Raw genomic sequence first — 16,806 nt, 5'->3', positions numbered from 1 at the left:
TTATTTTACATGCAGGTAGCACTGGTGTTATTATAGACTCTTCTTTATCTCTGTTTTATTACTTCTGCTGAGATGATGGACACAATTTATAAATCAAATAATTAAAAAGTAATTTATCTATAAATCACCTGTAAAACGATTATTCTTACGCTGTACCATGGCCAATATTAAGATGCTGAAAAAAAGTGGACATTCTGGTGATTAAAACTCTGGAAGTTGGAAACCCTAGCCCAGTCTGCCACCTTGAGGTTATTTCCAACTGTACCCCAAGAAAGGTGACTCCATGGCCAAACACATGGTCAGTTTCTCAGTTATGTGACTACCCAGAGCTTCCATTGATTGACTTCAATCTGAGATTTGGGTTTTCAGCATAGCTAAAAATCAGAAAAAAACCAGGACTCTCACACCCTTATGAACACTTGTGATTTTACCCACACAAGAGCCCTGTTGACTAACATAGGACTACTCATGTGCATAAGTGTTTAGAGGCCTAAAGAAAGATGTTCTCCTACAGCACAAATAATGGAGAGATCCATTATTATAGTTGCAAAACATTAAAAATGCATTTGAGTTTTCATATAGAATATACATATATGATATATGTAATCTCATGCATTTTTAGTATCCCCATGTGAAACAAGGGATATCTCAGTTACTGCTGCTGCGGGAGAGCATTTTTTTATTTTTAAAAATTAATTGAATCCTTGGAGACATCATACTTACAATGTATTTATAGGTATAATAAACTGAAAAGAGGTACCTCTGCTGAGATGTCATAACCTAACCTCCCGGTACCCTGTGTAGTAGGCGAAAAAGTGAAGGGAAAGAAATAAGCGAGTGAAAAATTAAAACGTGACAAGTGGTAGTGTACTAAGGTGAGGTGGTGTTGGGCTCATCCAGATTCTTTCTTTTTTGGGCTCCAGCTGCTTCTGCTTTTGTCTCCTACTCCTTAAGCATAATTATAATCCGACCTTGCCTCACACACTGCCTTTTCATCAGTACAAGGCAAGGCAGCATCATTATTCATCAATTTACAGATGGGGAAACTGAGGCACAACGTGATGCCTTGACTAGCCCAAGGACCAGACTCCAGGTCACTGGTGGCCTACGTGCCAGGCACAATATACTGGTAGGAGATGGTCCACAGGCCAGGACACTGCACAGCCAGCAGCCTGTACTGAGCAGCCTTCCCTGCCTAGGCAGGCAGGGACCACCCCCGCCACGCCCCCTGGCACCCTGTAGTCCGAGCACTCAGCCCCGCCCCGCCCCGCCGCCCAGCGCCTGCGGGGTGTCCTCCTGCCCGCTAGGTGGGGCGCTGGCGGGCGGGCTGCTCTCTACGCATGCTCGCGGGACGGGCAAAGCCTTGCTCGCGGCGCGGGCCGGTGCCGCGCAGAGGTGATGGGGGCCAAGGTGACTCGCGCGTTCCGCAACTTCAACCTGGAGAGCCGGGCCACCCGCGAGATCAGCAAGGAGAAGCCCAGGTCCGCCCCCCGGCACCCCGTCGCCAGGCCGGGCCCGCTGCCTGGTGAGTGTCCGCGGCCGGCGCTGCGCCCCAAGGCCACGGGGCCCTAGGGAGCGAGAGTGGGGGGCGGGGTTACGGGGGCGGGGCGAACCGTGGGGGGGGTTACGGGGCGGTGGGGACACGCTGCGCGTGCGGGGGGTCACGGGGCAGTAGGGTGCGCGCCTTCCCGCGGGCCGCGTACGCCGAGGAGAGGTGGTGTCCTGGGGGTTTCTGGCGTGGGGGCTGGGCGGGAGGGTGCAGGGTGTGGGAGTGGGAGGGTTATGGGGAGGTGGGAGGCGGGGGATTATGGCGGGCGGGATGTGTGGGCGGGGGCTGCAGGGGGTGGGATGCAAGCTATGGGGAATAGGCTGATCAGACAGCAAGTGTGAAAAATCGGGATGGGGTGCGGGGTAGTAGGTGCCTGTATAAGACAAAGCCCCAAATACCGGGACTGTCCCTATAAAATCGGGACATCTGGTCACCCTAATGGGGGATTACAGGGGGTGGGGGGTGGGATGCAGAGTGTGTGAGTGTGTGTGTGTGTGAGAGGGTTACAGGGGGGTGGGATGCAGATATAGATGCAGGGTAGGTTACAGGGGAAGATGCAGGGTATGGGTGGGGGATTACAGGAGGATAGGAGGCAGGGTATGGGTGTGTGTGTGTGTGTGGGAGGGTCACGGGGGTGGGATGCAGGCTATGGGTGCAGGGGGAGGTATGGGGGAGGATTCAGGGTATGGGTGGGGAGGAATTACGGGCTGGGATGCAGGATATGGGCGGGGGGAGGTTACGGAGGGTGGGGTGCAGGGTATGGGTGAGGGTTACTGGGGGTGGGATGCAGGGTATGGGTGTGTGTGCGAGGGTTGCAGCAGGTGGAATCGGGGTGGGAGGTTACTGGGGGTGGGATGCAGGGGATGTATGGGGGGCAGTTAAAGGGAGGAGGGGGTTGTGTGAAGAGTCCTCCTGCAGGCTGTGCGCGAATTCACAACATGGGAGCAGATGTGGGCTGGTGTAGCCAGTGACATTTAGTTTCACCAGCCGCTGCCCTCTGGGTGCCTCCTGGGGTCTGGATCTGCCAGCTGCTACCTGTTGCGAATATCTGCCATGTAGCCCTGTTGCTTGGCTGGATGCTGCTGGTCCAGGGCCTATGCTGGGAGGTGTAGTCCACACCTCACAACCTGTTATTTTACTTCTGGGTTTTGTGGCTTTGTATGGAAACCCAGTCTTGCTTGCCCTTACTTCTGGGCTGTTCTGTAGCTGGCAGTGTGGCAGCAACTCTTGGGTAGTTTTACAACAGCTATGTAAAAAGAACTAGCAAAGTCAGTGCAACTAAAATTTCATACAGTGACTTATTTATGCTGCTCTCTATATATTGTGCACTGAAATGTAAGTACAATATTTATATTGCAATACATTTGTTTTGTAATTATATGGTAAAAATGAGGAAAGTAAGCAATTTTTCAGTAATAGTGTGCTGTGACACTTTTTTTGTATTTTTATGTCTGATGTTGTAAGCAAGTAGTTTTTAAGTGAAATTTGGGATTATGCAAGACAAATCAGACTCCTGAAAGAGGTACAGTAGTCTGGTAATGTTGAGAACCACTGGCGTAGGTGACCCTATTAAGGTAAGCACAGGACTAGTGCCTGGTTTTGCCTCACTCTGCTTTGGCCAAGTCACTTCTGTGTCTGTTTCACTATCCGTGACAGGGCAACTCCTATTGCAATACCTGGCAGGCATGTTGTGATGGATTCAGAGTTTGCACAGCACTGTGGTACTGCCACTGTAATACTGTAGTATAGGTGCTTCCTACATCCATGGAAGAGTTTTTTCCATCAATGTAGTTAATCCACCTCTCCAAGAAGTGGTAGGTAGGTCACTGGAAAAATTCCCAGCTGTGTCTACACTGAGTGTTAGGTTGACCTAACTAACTATATCATGTAGGGCATGACATTTTTTACAGCCCTGAGCGATGTAGCTAAATTGATATAATTTTTAGGTGTATACCAGGCCTAACTGTTGCTTAGTATTGCAATTTCTTTTCTTGAATAGCCATAATAGATTCTCCTTTTCCTGTGTACGAGACAACATTAAGTATTGTGACTATCAGAACTAATGCAAAAATGAGATTTGCCTGGAAGCGTTCACACGCTTTCATTTTCATTTGAGTTATGTGATGTTTCATGGTTAAAGCCCTCCAAATTCACAGCCATGAAAAACGCATCATGGACCGTGAAATCTGGTCTCTTGTGTGCTTTTACCCTATACTATACAGATTTCATGGGGGAGATCAGTGTTTCTCAAATTGGGGGTCCTGGCCCAAAAGAAGCTGAAGAGGAGTCAAAGGTTATTTCAGGGGGGTCATGGTATCGCCACCCTTACTTCTGCGCTGACTTCAGAACTGGGTGGCCAGAGAGTGGTGGCTCTTGGCCAGGTGCCCAGCTCTGAAGGCAGCACCCCGCCAGCAGCAGCACAGAAGGAAGGTTAGCAATCCCATACCATGCCACCCTTATTTCTGCGCCTGCTGCCTTCAGAGCTGTGCAGCCAGACAGTGGTGGCTGCTGACCAGAGGCCCAGTTCTGAAGGCAGCAATGCAGAAATAAGGATAGCAATACCATACCATGCCATCTTTATTTCTGCGGTGCTGCTGCTGGCAGTGGCTCTGCCTTCAAAGCTGGGCTCTTGGCCAGCAGCCACCACTCTCCAGCTGCTTAGCTCTGAAGGCAGCAACGCAGAAGTAAGGGTAGCAGTGCTGCAACCCCCTCCCCCCAATTAACCTTGTGAACTCCACAACTCCTTTTTGGGTCAGAACCCCTACAATTATAACACCATGAAATTTCAGATTTAAATATCTGAAATCATGAAATTTACCATTTTTAAAATCCTATGGGCTGTGAAATTGACTAGAATGGATTATGAATTTGGTATGGCCCTACTCATAGGCATTATAAACCATGAAGAATATGAGCGGGGGAGTTATTTTCTGCTTTAAATCTTTTTTCTTAGATGATCCAGAAATCCAAGAGGAAATTCGCAGAAAAGATGACAAACTTCTCGCCTTATTAAAAGAGGTTTATGTTGATTCCAGAGATCCACCTGTGCAAGTGAGCATGTCTTCTTTCTGTAATGGGTATAGCAGCAAGCACTTTTCAGATGACAAAAGCAACATATCAATGCTCATGTGATGAATAGGCTTTATGAAGTCTGTTGTCTTAGTCGCTTACTAGTTGTTAATAGATGAAACTGAGCTTTTTTATTGCTGTTTTGTATTTCAGTTGCTGTGTAACAGAAGTCTAATTTCAAGGTCACATCCTTATTTAAGAGTGCCATCAACCTTTCTTTATGCTCCCAGTTTTCCTACCTCTATTTGAAGCTGTCTATACAGGCATGTTCCTCTATCACATAGAGACTGCATCTGTGTGCACCTTCCTTGTGCCATAGCCCCCAAAGTATACTCACAGATTTGGGTTTCTAGAAGTTTAAGCAGCCAGTCTGTGGAAGGTTTGGAAAATAGGAGGTTAGAGAGGAGAGAGAATTCCTAATGCTATAGTTGGTAGAAGAAATTGGGACTTGTGTGGGAGAGGGTTTGTAGTTCTGCTGGAGAGCAAAGAGGCTAGTACCAAGAGTAAAGAAATTATTAAAATATCACTTAAAATGTTGGTGCCCCTTTCAGTGAAGTCCTGTATCTGTTTGGGTGAGGAAATGGTAAGATATTTTATTTATATTTTCCTGTACAATTATCTAGATTTTTTTCCCATGAAATGGATAAACTAACAGCAGTTGTCTGTATGATCTGCATGCAAGGCTCAACATATTGGCATTAGATTAAAAAAAGTTAGTCTTAGGCCTCTCTTATGCTTGTTTTCACTTTTTGTTTATAGCGGTATTGGGGCCAATACCGTCATATGAGAGAGACAAGGTAGATGAGATAATATCCTGACTTGGAGAAGAGCTCTGTGGAGGCCGAGAGCTTGTCTCTTTCACCAACAGAAGTTGATCCAGTAAAAGATATTACCTCATCCACTTTGTCTCTCTCTTAAATTTGGCATTTCTATAATGCCTTCCATCTAAGACAAAAAAATTGTTAGAAATGTTAATGTATCCCCAATAATGTCCTGTGAAATATGTAAATAATGTTATCTCCATTTTATTTTGGTAATAGAGAATCTAAAAACCTAATCCTGCAAAGTGCTGAACACCTGATTTCAATGGAAGTTGGTGCTGCTCAGAAATATATGGGACAAAACTTTCATATGTCTGTTCCTGAAATTAGGCATCTACATTCACATTAATACCTATATCTGTGAACTGAATTTCAGAAGTGCTGAGCACCAGAAGTTCCCACTGATGTCAGTGGGAATGGTGGATGTTCAGCTATTCAGAAAACTAAGCTATTGATTTAGGTGCTGAACATTTGGCCATGGTAACTGTTTCCGAAACTGTGGTCTATATAGAACACAGTGCTTTGAGGACATAGTAGTGTTGGACTATGGTAGTAATTTTCAGCCTGTGGTCCCCTGGGGGTCCACGGGATAAGATTTCCAAAGGGGTTCTGCATTTCCATTTGAAATGTTTTGGGGGTCCATAAATGAAAAAAGATTGAAAACCACTGGCTTATGGTCTAAGAAAGAGAGGAAATCCATGGGGATCAAAGTCTTTACAATGGAAAAACTGGAGAGCCTGTTATAGTAATTAAAGTTTTCGTTTTAATTAAAAGAAATAGGCGAAAAATATGTGGTACGCTGACAGAACAGAACTCTGATTGACTTGAACTTTTTTCTCCTCCCACACTAGGTAAAAGATGAAGGTGGAATTATCCCAAGTAAACAGCAGGAATACAGACTTACAAAACTTGGTCATTTAAGAGATCAAGATATTCCAAGCATTCCTAAAGGCAAAATTTCTGTAGTGGAGGTTCTGACTCTTCTCAATAATCATAAACTTTCTCCACAAACATGGACTGCAGAGAAAATAGCAAAGGAGTACAGTATAGACTTGAAGGAGGTCACCTCTCTCTTAGAATTCTTCATACCTTTTGCTGTGGAGATCTTTCCTCCCAAAGACAGAAAAGTTTTATAACCTTCCTAAAGTGATTGCTGAAATCTTGGCTGATCCACTGGTGTCTTCATTTGACACTTCTCGTACACTGTTTGTGTGGGAATTTGGTCTCATGCTCTTAAAGGTTGCCCTCTTGTAGCAATAAAATGCTTTATTTAAATGACTGCATTCTCAGTGTGACTGCTGCATGTGAAAACAATGTATTTGATATATTCTGGTTCATAACCTGTCTCATTTATGCCAAATAAGGAGACAATCAGTGAAATCTGTTCAGGACAATAAATGATCCACTTAAATTGTTCCAGTTGTTTTCAGAAACAGTTTTATTTTTAAATATCACCTCTTACTGAGAAGTCAAATGTGTTGTCTTTGGACTTCATTCAACCACTGTTTTCTAGTGATTCTGCAGAAATCTTTATCATGGCACCTATTCTTATTCATGCAACTAGTCTGCAGGTGTACATGCACCGCTACCTTGATATAACACGACCCGACATAACGTGAATTTGGCTATAACACGGTAAAGCAGTGCTCCGGCGGGGGGCAGGGCTGCGCACTCCGGGGGATCAAAGCAAGTTCGATATAACGCGGTTTCGCCTATAACGCAGTAAGATTTTTTTGGTTCCCGAGGACAACGTTATATCGAGGTAGAGGTATACAATACAAAAGAGCCCCTTTTCTATAATTAAAAAAATGATGGAAGAGGGTGTTTGCTTCACAAAGAAGGATAATTGCCGGGGAAATAGAATTTTTAAGCATGTCAAGATCTTAAAAGCAAAAGAGGGTGAATTGTGTGGGGGAAATTGCTTTTGCACCTTCTTTAAACCATGGAGCTATAATGGTTGCAGTTAAGCTTAGCTGCATCTATTCCATTCTAGTTAGCTCCACCGTTGGGGCTAACTTTGTAAGTCATTCATCAATCAGTTTATAAACAGCAGTGTAAAGTGGCAGCATTTGAACCTATTGCAGCTTTCCTTGGCTCCCGCATCTTCATTGTGTGATACAGTGGCTCATCTCATGTATGCATGATTAGTAGGTAGCTTTCAAATTCAGCTGGTTGCTCTTTTCTATAAATAGAAATATCTATGGAGGTCCACCTGTTTTATTTTATATTTATATTTTATATAGTAGCCTAAAAACAGAAATTCAGGTAACCAATTTGTGGCTAGAAATTTCTATAGAACCCACTACTGTAATGCTACTATATTACCATGTTGAAAGTAAACTGCATCCTTCAGTGCTCTTAGCCAAGTATGTTATGTGCTGTAAACTAGAGGCAGGCTAGTTGCAGATTGTAAACCTTTTGTTACTATAGCTATTCAAAATGCAAAAATACTGTCTTGCATTGGTGATTGAATAATATGGACTTTCATGGTAATGTGAGCAATGTTAAACTTTATGTTTAGTATCTTTTCTGTTTGGGAGGAGGAAGGAGAAACCTTGCCAATTTACAGCTCAACTTCTGCCTAAGGCCTTCTTAAAATACTGATACTGTCCTTTAGGATTAATAACCACCCATACATTTAGAACTTAAAATCAGGTAAATTCTGAAGGAGGGGATACAAACACGTCTAGAATAGGCCTCTTTTAAAAACATGCCTGTTTTTTTTCCTACAGGCTTCTTGAGTTCAGAAATCAAGTAAAATTCCTAGCAAGACTAACATTAGCGTTGCTATTTCACAACAAAATCCTTTCTACTTGCGTTACTAGCTGATTCAAAACAAAACCATTTTCTGCATAGTACCTCAGTGCATTTAAATAAGTTATCCATTTCTAATGCACATGGTATTGTAATATCTCTGTTCCATACAAAATTAACTTTGTCTATCCATAAAGGAGCCTGCTGGTCTTCAGTCTTAGGTTTAGCTGCCCTAGAGTATACCATAAAAGGACGGCTTTTCTATTGAGTTACTATTCAAAAAAAGTATTTTGCCTCTGTCTTAATGATCTCTAAAACTTTGTGGCAACATTCCCAATGAGCAGGCCCACGCTGAATGTTTACCTCATGTCTGTGCTAAGGTTTTAGAGTTTAATCTCGCCGGAGTTCCTTTCCAGTTTCACTTTTAAATGTGGTTTTGTGGTATTTGTGAGTATTTGCTAGAATAATGAAACATATTTCACTACTTGCAGTAAGCAAACATCAGTGATCTAATACAGTTCTTAGAACAGCAGTACTGGGTCAGCCCAAAGGTCCATCTAGCCCACTATCCTGTCTTCCAGCAGTGGCCAATGACAGGTGCCCCAGAGGGAATGAACAGAACAGGTAATCAAGTGATCTATCCCTTGTCGCCTGTTCCCAGCTTCTGGCAAACAAAGGCTAGGGACACCATCCCTGTCCAGCCTGGCTAATAGCCATTGATGGACCTATCCTCCATGAACTTATCTAGTTCTTTTTTTGAACCCTGTTATAGTCTTGGCCTTCATAACATTCTCTGGCAAGGAGTTCCACAAGTTGACTGTGTTGTGTGGAAAAATACTTCTGTTTGGTTTAAACCTGCTGCCTATTCATTTCATTTGGTGACCCCTAGCTTCCTAAGTATCTTAGTTAATTTTCCTTGCCTGGTTGGTATGCTTTTAGTGCAGTCAATTGTCTTACACTTATCTATATTCTCTTGTCTTTTGATCAGATTCTAGTAAATTCTCTCTGATTTTCATATTCATATATTTCTAATTATGCATAATTTTGTTCTCCACATATTTTTTTTACATTTTTTCAACTCATTTTGCTTCTATATCCTCTGTCCAGATAGCATGACTGCACAGATTTTTTTTCATTACCTTCTTGCTTCAGTTACATGTTTAATGTTTTGAAAACATAAAGGTATTTAATTGTGACAGTTCTGGGAGATGGTGCAACACATGATGACTTTGGGAACCCTCCAAATGTGAAAATTTGCACACTTACTGTCCCAGTTATGCAACATGTTCCCTGCTCTTGGCCAACAGGTGTCTTCTGTCTTTCACTGAAATCAGAATCAAAGTGGTGCAGGTCTGTTGTCAAATCAAATTGTATCTGTCACCATTGTATCAGCTTGGAATATGTGACCATTATGGTATGTGTGCTTTGTGACTTTGTGTGACTGCTGTCCCTGTTTCATTCTAGAGGAAAATTACACTGAGTGCTAATGCAACAGCTGTAAATGTTTACTGTATAAGAATATTAAGATATAATTTTCCAAAGGGCTATCACTGATTTTGTAACTCTGAATAGTGCTTGGGGTTGGACATGACATGGATATTCCATTGGGCTGCCTGGCATTGTTGGGAAGTAGGCTGTGGTCTAGATTGTGCCTTTCATGCACGGACATCAGGTGTGCTGCAGAGCTGCATTTACCTACAGGAGCACCAGCGGGCATTCTCCTTTTCTGAAACAGAATCTCTCCCTGACAAGAGAGCGAACACACTCTTCCATCCCTTTATGTAGTGCAGCGTAATCCCTCTACTGAGCCTGTGTATATGTGCATTGTGGGGGGATGGTGTGGCCCAACCTGACCCCTGTTCATGTTGGAGCACCAGGCACCCTCTGTGCTTCCTACATTATGGAATGACAACTTTGCCTGACTTTTATGCAGACTGTACAAGCCTGTGTGCGTCCTCTTTTCCCCCGAGCCCCTTGCTATACACCCATGTAAGAGCTAGCCCCTTTCTGGTCTCAAGATACAGATGACTTGATTATCCCTGCAGACCTGTACATTTGAGTCCAATGGGAGATGCATAATGGGGCTCAGAAAATGCATTGCCCAATACAATTTATTAAATGGTTACAGACTGCTCCCAATCTGCCCGTTTTTTTTTGTTGTTCTTTTTTTTAATTTTGGTCAGTTGGTTAATTTAACTGTCCATAAGGATTTATTTTTGTGTGAATAATTAGATGTAGGTTGTAGAATATCTTAAGGTATGTTTATATTGCAATTAAACACCTGCAGCTGGCCTGTGTCAGCTGATTCAGGCTTGTGGGCTCAGGATGAGTGGCTGTAAAATTGCAGTGTAGACTTTCGGGCTTGGAGTCAAGCCTGAGCTCAGGGACCTTCACACATGGTGGGGTCCCAGAACTCGGTCTCCAGCCTGAGCCCAAATATCTTCAGTGCAGTTTTACAGCCCAAGCTCCGGAAGCCCAAGTCAGCTGACACATGCCAGCTGTGAGTGTGTTTACAGTATGGACATTCCCTTAAACTCTTCATATGTAGTCTCGCCATTCATGAAAGTGAGTTGTCCCTCACATTTGGTGCTGAGGTAGCAGTATCAGATCTATAAAGCAGGAAAGCATTCTTTGCAGCTTCAAACAGAGAGAGGATGTTTGGTCTCCAAACCTGCTGTATTTTCTTATACTGCGGAGCACACCCTTTCTGTGCAGGCTGGGGAAAGGTGTGGAGGCTTTCCTCCTCAGTCCTACATTATTGCTAACCCCCAAGCATTCAGAAATCATAAGGCAGACCCAAAACAGATGAAATTGGCTTAAATATTGTAGATTTTTTTTTAAAGTATATTTTGGGTTGTTCTTATTTACCATCACATTTTCAATTTTTTTTCTCTGCAACCATGAGGGCTAGAAACTTACTTTTTAAAACATGAAATCTCAATTTCTCATATAATCACATGGCTCCAGAAGCTGATGCTTTAAGAAAAACACCAAATATTGTGAGATTTAAGATAAAATGTAGATTGGCTACACTAGCGCTCCCAATGATCATTACAAAAGACTGAGTCAACTGTCCCAGTGTTAGCAAGGTGGGGGCAAAGTTGTCTAGTACACCTCTACCCTGATATAACGTGACCTGATATAACACAAATTTGGATATAACACAGTAAAGCACTGCTCTGGGGTGGGGCTGGGCTGCACACTCTGGTGGATCAAAGCAAGTTCGCTATAACGTGGTTTCACCTATAACATGGTAAGATTTTTTGGCTCCCGAGGACAGTGTCATATCGGGGTAGAGGTGTATAGATAGGAACTTGGACATGAAGACATAACAGTTTATTAGAATATGTCTCTGAGTGAGGAAGTGTCAGAAGGTGAGGGAGATGCTTTTGTATTTGCTGGAATTGATCCCTTTTAAATGTACATGCAATAGAAAGCAACAGCACTTGTGAGCTGGGGTGAATCTCTGAGCTGAAAGAAAAGGCAATCCAAAAATCTTGATGAGCTGCAAACAGTTCTGGCAAAAGCTGGACTCATAACTGCAAGTAAAAAAGGAAACCACCAGCAGCAACACCTGACAGCTGGGATCTGTGCATACATGAGATAGGTCTGTGCTCCAGAAAAGACAAAACAGCAGCAGCAGCAACACAGTAGATTATAGATGTCTGTTACCCAGGGTTTTCAGAAACCAAAGCAGTTGTAACTTAATTGTTTCACTCCAAGCCAACTCAGGAATAAATCAATGGGAACACAGCACTTCTGGCCAATGAAAGATTGAGACAAGTAAGCATGCTCTTATCTAAAACTACTGTTTATTAGATTTGAGCACACACAGACATAAGCAATAGGTTTAGACTGCCCAGCTAATTACCTAAAATCTGAGATGGTATCACATAATTAGCAGCAGGTCAGTGATGGCCAGTTGCTTCTCTGCTGGGAAGCATGGTGTCAGGAAAAAGGCTCTTAGGATAGCTTCAGAGAACTGCACCAAAGTACACTCTATTACCTAGTGGTTTTATAACTAATTTTTACAAAACTCATAGCTCAATCATCTACTTATCAACGAAACATTCCTAACAATCTTAGCCATAATCTTTTATATCAAAGGTGCCCAAACTCAAGGTCTCCACCCACTTATTTTCTTTCAGTCTCATAATGTGTTGACTCTTTTCTCCCCTCCTTCCATTCTGATTAGCAGAAACTGCAAGACTGCAGCTAGTATTTGACTTTGCCTCCCAAATCCCTGCTTGTCCAAATTAACCCTTAACTAGATGGTATTCTATTTTATTCATTCATGGTGGCTGAATGCACACAATATGGCTGCAATTAGCTTGATCAAATTCTGGGGTGTATCACCCCTCAGTTCCAGGATAACAGCTGTACCAACAGAGGCAGATGAAGGCAGAGACTGCAGAGATGGTATAACATATTCTTTAAACTAAACCTTATTCCTTGCCTATTTTCCTGAGAATAAGGCTCCATAAAATGAATATACTGTGCTTGTTTTTTAAATTATTGTGACTCTATTGAGTCTTGTTTGATATTAATTAATGGCCTGATCCTGCAACCTTAGATGACCGGGTAGCAAATACCAAAAATGAGAATGAGATATATAGCTGAGTCTTATCTGCATACTGTTGACCGTTAAGCCCATGGTGTCTTGTTCTCTCCCCCCAGTGATCTCATGTAGCTATTAAAGAGAAGTGAGGATACAATAGTTTGGATCCCCTGTGGGACCCTGCAGGTGAGAGCCTTCAGAGAGGAGGAGGAGTTACCCATCACCACTCCCTGAGTTCTTTTGGAGAAGCATGACTGGAGCCATGGTAGTACAGGGCCTTCTATTGGTATGTCACCATCCATGCTTGAAGCAAAGCTGTGTTAGCTGAATATAGGAAAAATAGGTTTCAAACCTATTTTTATAACAGAGTAGTTTCTATAGTGTATATGGGGACTAAATTATAAAAATAGGATAACACTGTGGTATGGACCCAGCAAGAAAGCACATAGTTTTGCATTAGTGGGTATGTACATGAATTTTTAAGATGTGAGATATATTGAAATCCAGTTTTAGTCTGTCAGTAAAACTTTTAAAAACACGTACATGACTTAAGAGCTTTAGTCCCCTTATATGTAAGAACATAAGAATGGCCATACTGGGTCAGACCAATGGTTCATCTAGTCCAGTGTCCTGTCTTCTGATAGTGGCCAGTGCCAGGTTCTTCAGGGGAATGATCAGAATGGCAATTTTGAGTGATCCCTGTAGTCCAGTCCCAGCTTCTGGCAGTCAAAAGCTTAAGGACACCCAGAGCATGGGGTTACATCTCTAACCATCTTGGCTAATAGCCATTGATGGTCCTATCCTCCGTGAACTTATCTAATTCTTTTTTTAACCTAGTTATAGTTTTGGCCTTAAAACATCCCTTGGCAAGAAGTTCCACGGGTTGACTTTGTGTTGTGTGAAGAAGTATTTCCTTTTGTTTGTTTTCAAACTGCTTCCTATTAATTTCATTGGATGACCTCTGGCTCTTGTGTCATGTGAAGTGGTAAATAACGCTTCCTTATTCACTTTCTCCACACCATTCATGATTTTACAGACCTCTATCATATGCCCCTTTAGTCATCTCTTTTCTAAGATGAACAGCTGTAGACTTTAACCTCTCTTTACATGAAAGCTGTTGCATACACCTAATAATTTTTGTTGCCCTTTTCAGTACTTGTTCCATTTCAGTATATCTTTTTAGAGATGGAACAACCAGAACTGCATGCAGTATTCAAGTTATGGGCATACTATGGATTTATATAGTGACATTATGATATTTTCTGTCTTATTATCTATTCCTTTTCTAATATTTCTAACTTTGTTAGCTTTTTTTGACTGCTACTGCACATTGAGTGGATGTTTTCAGAGAACTGTTCAAGATGACTCCGAGCAATAACATCTCAGTTAGACCGTATCATTTTGTATGTGTACTTGGGATTATGTTTTCCAATGCACATTACTTTGCATTTATCAATATTAAATTTCATCTGCCATTTTGTTGCCTACTGACCCAGTTTGTGAGATCCGTCTGTAACTCTTTGCAGTCTGCTTAGGACTTAATTATCTTGAGTAATTTTGTATCATCTGCAAACTTGGCCACCTCACTGTTCACCCCTTTTCCAGATCATTTATGAGTATGTTGAACAGTACTGGGGTCAGTACATATTGGCACTTCCTGCTATTTACCTCTCTCCACTGTGTAAATTGCTGATTTATTCCTATCCTATGTTTCCTATATTTTAACCAGTTACTGATCTATGAGAGGACCTTCCTTCTTATGCCAGGACTTCTTATTATGATCATGAGCCTTTGGTGTGGGACCTTGTCAAAAAGGTTTTCTGAAAGTCCAAATACACTATTATCAACTGGATCACCTGTATCTATATGCTTTTTAACCCTCCTCAGAGAATTCTAATAGATTGGTAAAGTATGATTTCCCTTTACAAAAAGTCACGTTGATTCTTCCCTAACATATTGTCTTCATCTATGTGTCTGAAAATTGTGTTCTTTACTATAGTTTCAACCAAATTGTCAAGCGTGACAGGCACTTATGAGAAAGTTCTGATGACTTCTAATGAAACTTAAGCTCTTAGGTCTCAAATCCTCAAAAGTACTTATGCTTCTAACCCCTATTGAAATCAACGGGAAGTAAGTACCTAACTACTGTTAAAAATCTGCCCCCAAGTGCCTAAAGTCACTTTTGAAAATGGGACTTAGGTGCTTTTGAAAATTTTGCCTACTGTACACATTCCTCCCATAAATTCCTAACAAAACAGATATATATTGTGACAGTTTGGACCCCCCTTTCTGGGATGCTACCTGATGTACTGGGATTTCACTAAGCCTCTCCTGTTCAGTAAGCCTTGGTTCACTCTCCCTGCTTTGCTGAATTAGGCTCACTGGTCTCTTGCAGCACACACACACAGGTAGGGCACACCCCACTGCAGACACAGACTGGAAGTCAGTTCTGTGCGAGAGGACTCCCCCAGCACGCACGTGCACACCCCTTGTTGGGAGATAAACCCAAAATAATACTGTCTTGCTTGGTATAGAAAAATCTGCACAGTGCAAGATCATAAAAATCCACTTTCTTCCTCAATGTGAAGAGAGATGTGCACATTTCTTCCCTCTCCCCACCTCCAGTTAGAAATTGCATAAACTGGGTTTTATTATAAACAAGCAATAAGTTTATTAACTATCAAAGGTGGATTTTAAGTGAATATAAGAGAGAGAACAAAGCAGATTACTGAGCAAATAGACAAAGTATTCCAGCTAAGATCAATGTACTTAAGAAACAGGTTACAAAATGTAATTTCTTACCCTAAATGTTATTTTAGGCAGGTTGCAAAGTTTCTGTGGTTTAGAGTTCCAGTTATATTTCTTTTCAGACTGGACCCCTGTCTCAGTCTGGACTCCCCCCACCCCACCTTCCTTTCAGGTGGCTTTAGCAGTCTTTCTTCTTGGGCAGATAGACCATGGAGAGGAGGAGTCCCGTTTGCCTTCATCCCCACCCTTAAATAGAATTTACATAAGGTAGGAATCCTTTGTTTCCAAAACTTGACATTCCCCACCCCCCACTCCAGTTAAAAGAATTCCCAGGTAATGTTTAGTATCAGGTGATAAGACCACCTGACTCTGTAATATCACAGTGACCAGGAGTCGGTAACTGTATGGAGCATCGGCAGAAAGACCAAACCTTTTCACAGTCCACTGTCCTCACTGATGGACCATCAGCCCTGTCCAGCTTTTCCATCATTGTACCTGAATTGTTAGCAGTGGGCATCATCCAAAGTAGCATAACTGAAATACAGATATTAAGCTCTGGTCTACACTGGGGGAGGAGGCTCAACCTAAGGGTACATCCAGACTACCCACGATATCGGTGGGTAGCGATCGATTTTCCAGGGATCGATATATCACGTCTCATGTAGACGCGATATATCGATCCCCGAACGCACTCCCTCAACTCTGGAACTCCACTGGAGCAAGCGGCGGTAGCAGAGTTGACACGGGGAGCCGCGGACGTCTATCCCACTCCATGAGGACTCGAGGTAAATCGATCTAAAATACTTCAACTTCAGCTATGCTATTCACGTAGCTGAAGTTGAGTATCTTAGATCGATACCCCCCCTAGTGTAGACCAGCCCTCAGATATGCAACTTCAGCTACACGAATAACTATTCGTGTAGCTGAAGTTGGCGTATCTTAGGTGACTTACCTGGCCGTGAGGACAGTGGCGAGTCAACTGCTGCTGCTTCCTTGTTGATGCCGCTTCCGCCTGTCACAAGCTGGAGTTCCTGAGTTGATGGGGAGCACGTTCAGGGATCAATTTATCTGCATCTAGATGAGATGCAATAAATCAGTCCCCAATAGATCGATCTCTACCCGCCAATCCAGCAGGTAGTGAAGACCTGCCCATAGTCAATATTCCTAACTTCAGATACAGAAATGATACAGGCATACAAATTGGATAATCACATTCAGTAAATTATAACCTTTCCAATGATACCCTACAAGACCCATCTTGCTAAAGTGCATCTCAGTTGTGTCATCTTCATATCATAAACATATTT

At 42.6% G+C, this 16,806-nt stretch overlaps 1 protein-coding gene across 2 annotated transcripts; it reads left to right on the top strand.

The window, feature by feature from the left end:
- Positions 1-1,326: 1,326 nt before the first annotated feature.
- On the top strand, positions 1,327-6,910 carry NDUFAF4 (NADH:ubiquinone oxidoreductase complex assembly factor 4). Of its 2 annotated transcripts, none has more exons than XM_030555974.1 (3): positions 1,327-1,525; positions 4,503-4,600; positions 6,291-6,910. In XM_030555974.1, the coding sequence occupies exons 1-3, from the start codon at positions 1,399-1,401 to the stop codon at positions 6,573-6,575; spliced, it is 510 nt and encodes a 169-aa protein (XP_030411834.1). In that variant the 5' UTR covers positions 1,327-1,398; the 3' UTR covers positions 6,576-6,910. The 2 variants fall into 2 exon arrangements, with proteins under 2 accessions (XP_030411834.1, XP_030411835.1); XM_030555975.1 differs by lacking the exon at positions 1,327-1,525 and adding an exon at positions 2,326-2,884.
- The last annotated feature ends 9,896 nt before the right edge of the window (positions 6,911-16,806 follow it).

This window comes from Gopherus evgoodei, chromosome 3 (genome assembly GCF_007399415.2).
Source record: "Gopherus evgoodei ecotype Sinaloan lineage chromosome 3, rGopEvg1_v1.p, whole genome shotgun sequence".
NCBI classification, from domain to species: Eukaryota; Metazoa; Chordata; order Testudines; family Testudinidae; genus Gopherus; species Gopherus evgoodei.
The sequence above is the reverse complement of the archived record's forward strand: the minus strand, read 5'-3'. Positions and strand labels throughout refer to the sequence as shown.